The following is a 2,867-nucleotide window of genomic DNA, read 5'->3' on the forward strand; positions in this document are numbered from 1 at the left end:
TGTGTGTGTGTGTGTGTGTGTGTGTGTGTGTGTGTGTGTGTGTGTGTGTGTTGTTAAATGGTCTTAAAGCGCTTAGACCCTTCTCGGGATAAGGGGATATATAAATTCCAATTATTGTTATCATTATTACACCACTCCCTTGTAAGGATAAATCATTATTATAATTATTATTACTATCGTCATTTCCCCACTGACTAGTAAGGATAGGCTTTTATTAATATTGTTATTAATACTAATATCATATACATTATATTACTAACCCACTGACCCATAGGGATATTCTATTATTATTATTATTACTATCATTTTTACAACACTGACCGATAAGGATAAGCCGTTATTATTATTGTTATTATTATTAGTATCACTACAGCACTGACCGGTAGGGATAAGCCTTGAGCCAAATCTCCATGGGCCGGGGACCGGACGTGTACTTGCTGATGATCAGAGGGAGGGCGATCTGTATGGGGATGACGGGCACTACAAACAGGGCCAGCCGCTCCTTGGGCATGCCCGCCTCGATCAGCTTCAGGCTGGTCAGCGCGTCCGACGCCGCGAATGCCACCTGTGGACACATACACACACACCCATCACGGATTGGAACTCCTGTCATCAACAGCAGGCTGGCACACTGTCATTGTAAATGTTTCACCGCCCCATCCCCATCCACACAACTTACATCATTGAGGCGGCGGCCTGCTTCACCAGCCCTACCTATCGGGGTCAACCTGGGCTGAGAGGGATACAGTATCCCAGCAGACATACCCGGGCAGAGAGGGATACAACATTCCAGCAGACAGACTCGGGCTGAGAGGGATACAACATCCCAGCAGACAAACCCGGGCAGAGAGGGATACAACGTCCCAGGAGACAGACTCGGGTTGAGAGGGATACAACATCCCAGCAGACATACCCGGGCAGAGAGGGACACAACATCCCAGCAGACAGACCCGGGCTGAGAGGAATGCAACGTCCCAGCAAACAGACCAGAGCTGAGAGGGATACAACGTCCCAGCAGACAGGCAGTGAGACTCAATTTTTTTTAAAACCAAAAAAACTCCCCACATAGGGACTGAACTCAAACCTTCAGTATCCAAAGGCAAAGGGTCTGACCACTCCACCACAAACACCAGTACAGAGGAATGCACAACACCAGACCTGAGACCTACCAAAATACTCCATCTCCAAAAAAAAAACAGCTGTCCAGAACATCATCATCATCAGGTGCCAGTTCTGCGACAGACATCGGCGATCATGGTTTTCCATTCATTCCTTTGCTCGGATGCTCTCAGAAAAGCTACGTTTCACTGATCTTTCCCTGTTACCCATTTGTTTAGGTTCCCTAAGTATGTTGTTCTGGGCCTACCCCTGCCTCGCTTGCCCTCAATTTTGCCAGTGAGAGCTAGATGTTCAAGACCCTTATGTCTATTCAAGTGTCCCAAAAACTGCATTTGTCGTTTCCTGATTGTGTTTAACATTGAGCGTCCCACATGGGCTTCATCAAGCACTACCTCATTTGATTTCTTTTCCTTCCACGATATAACCTTAAGTGTACACTGCTGCCAACTTTTCAAAACCAACAGACTCTCCCATCTAGCAGGGGTCAAGATAGTGGACACTGGCCAAGTAGCCCCCCTCCAAACCAATTGTGACACATTTCTCTGCATTCAATAATTTATGCTCAGTAGCCAGCTATGGTAACAGACACAACTGCAGTGAACTTATGGACTCCCTTCTCATTATCATTCGCAAATACCGGCTTGAAAGGTCATTGCTGTCCTTTCGCATTGGCACGTCCTTGAGCAGCAATACTAGAAAACAAGAGATATTTTCTCCACATGAAAAAGGACTTCAGTTTTAGAAAGTATTTTACAGCACTTGCAACACATTAAGGTAATATAAGTTCCGAAGATTAGAGGCGTTACAAGAGAGCAACATACAAATAAAAGGAGGAAGGATCAGAAAGATAGCTGTTTGATAGGAAAGAAGGAAGAAACCACACCAGAGCACCCGCCAGCCATCCACAAAAGGACTTCTGTGCATAGACCCTGAAAAAGTAAGAAATACATTTTGTACACAGAGGCTGGCAGCTGTGTGTGTGTGTGGTGTTTCATGGAACAGGCCTGCACCCACCTTAGCTGTGAGGAGGATGACGATGTAGGAGATGATGGACGGCAGACGGATGACATTGGCCAAGATTTTGTAGGTCTCCAGCACGCCCTGGTCAGGGTCTGTGTCCAGGTCCATGTGTTCACGCTTCAACACGCCCACCAAGGTCGTGGTCACAAAGAACACGATACCCCAGAACCACAGGAAACCTAGCAGAAAGGAGATAAGTGTTAGCTAGTTGTAGGCAGAGTTTTACAGAACTTCAAACTTAACAAGGTCCTATAAAATCTGAAGATTAGAGGTGTTACTAGAGATTTTTTGGTCTAGTTTTAGTATAAGTCTTACGGCACTGACAACACAAATAGGTCACATTATGGAAAAGATTAGAGGTGTTACAAGAGAGTAATACACTAAGAAAAGGAGGATAGGTAAGGACGACAGATGTGTAATAAGAAAGAAGGAGCAAACCACACAAGAGTACCCACTAACCACCCACAGACAGATGATAGACAGAAACAACAGAGGAAACGAAGAGAAGTTGGAGCCACCAGTGGCGCCCTCCCACCATCGGCTCAAATATACTGACAGGAATTTTCACTGTCTATAGCGAGGTGCCCATTCCAACTTGGGTGAAGAGAGGAAAATTCATTTAAAGTGCCTTTCCAAAGGACACAATGTCCAGCCCCTGATGGGGTTCAAACCCATAACCTTACAGTTGCAAGTCTGAGAGCCTAACTACTATGCCACCCACACACACC

The 2,867-nt window shown here is 45.7% G+C and overlaps 1 protein-coding gene across 2 annotated transcripts in view; it reads right to left on the reverse strand.

Annotated features, from left to right (window-relative positions):
* Nucleotides 1–2,867, reverse strand: part of LOC101845963 (acetyl-coenzyme A transporter 1) — a 19,327-nt gene that overhangs the window by 4,192 nt on the left and 12,268 nt on the right. For both annotated transcript variants that reach the window (XM_005088769.3, XM_005088768.3), the window contains exons 7-8: nt 2,134–2,318; nt 381–565 (exon numbers count right to left, since the gene is read on the reverse strand). In XM_005088769.3, the coding sequence (XP_005088826.1) occupies nt 381–565; nt 2,134–2,318 (370 nt within the window). The remainder of the gene's footprint in view (nt 1–380; nt 566–2,133; nt 2,319–2,867) is intronic.

The sequence above is a fragment of the Aplysia californica genome, unplaced genomic scaffold (assembly GCF_000002075.1).
Source record: "Aplysia californica isolate F4 #8 unplaced genomic scaffold, AplCal3.0 scaffold00001, whole genome shotgun sequence".
NCBI classification, from domain to species: Eukaryota; Metazoa; Mollusca; class Gastropoda; order Aplysiida; family Aplysiidae; genus Aplysia; species Aplysia californica.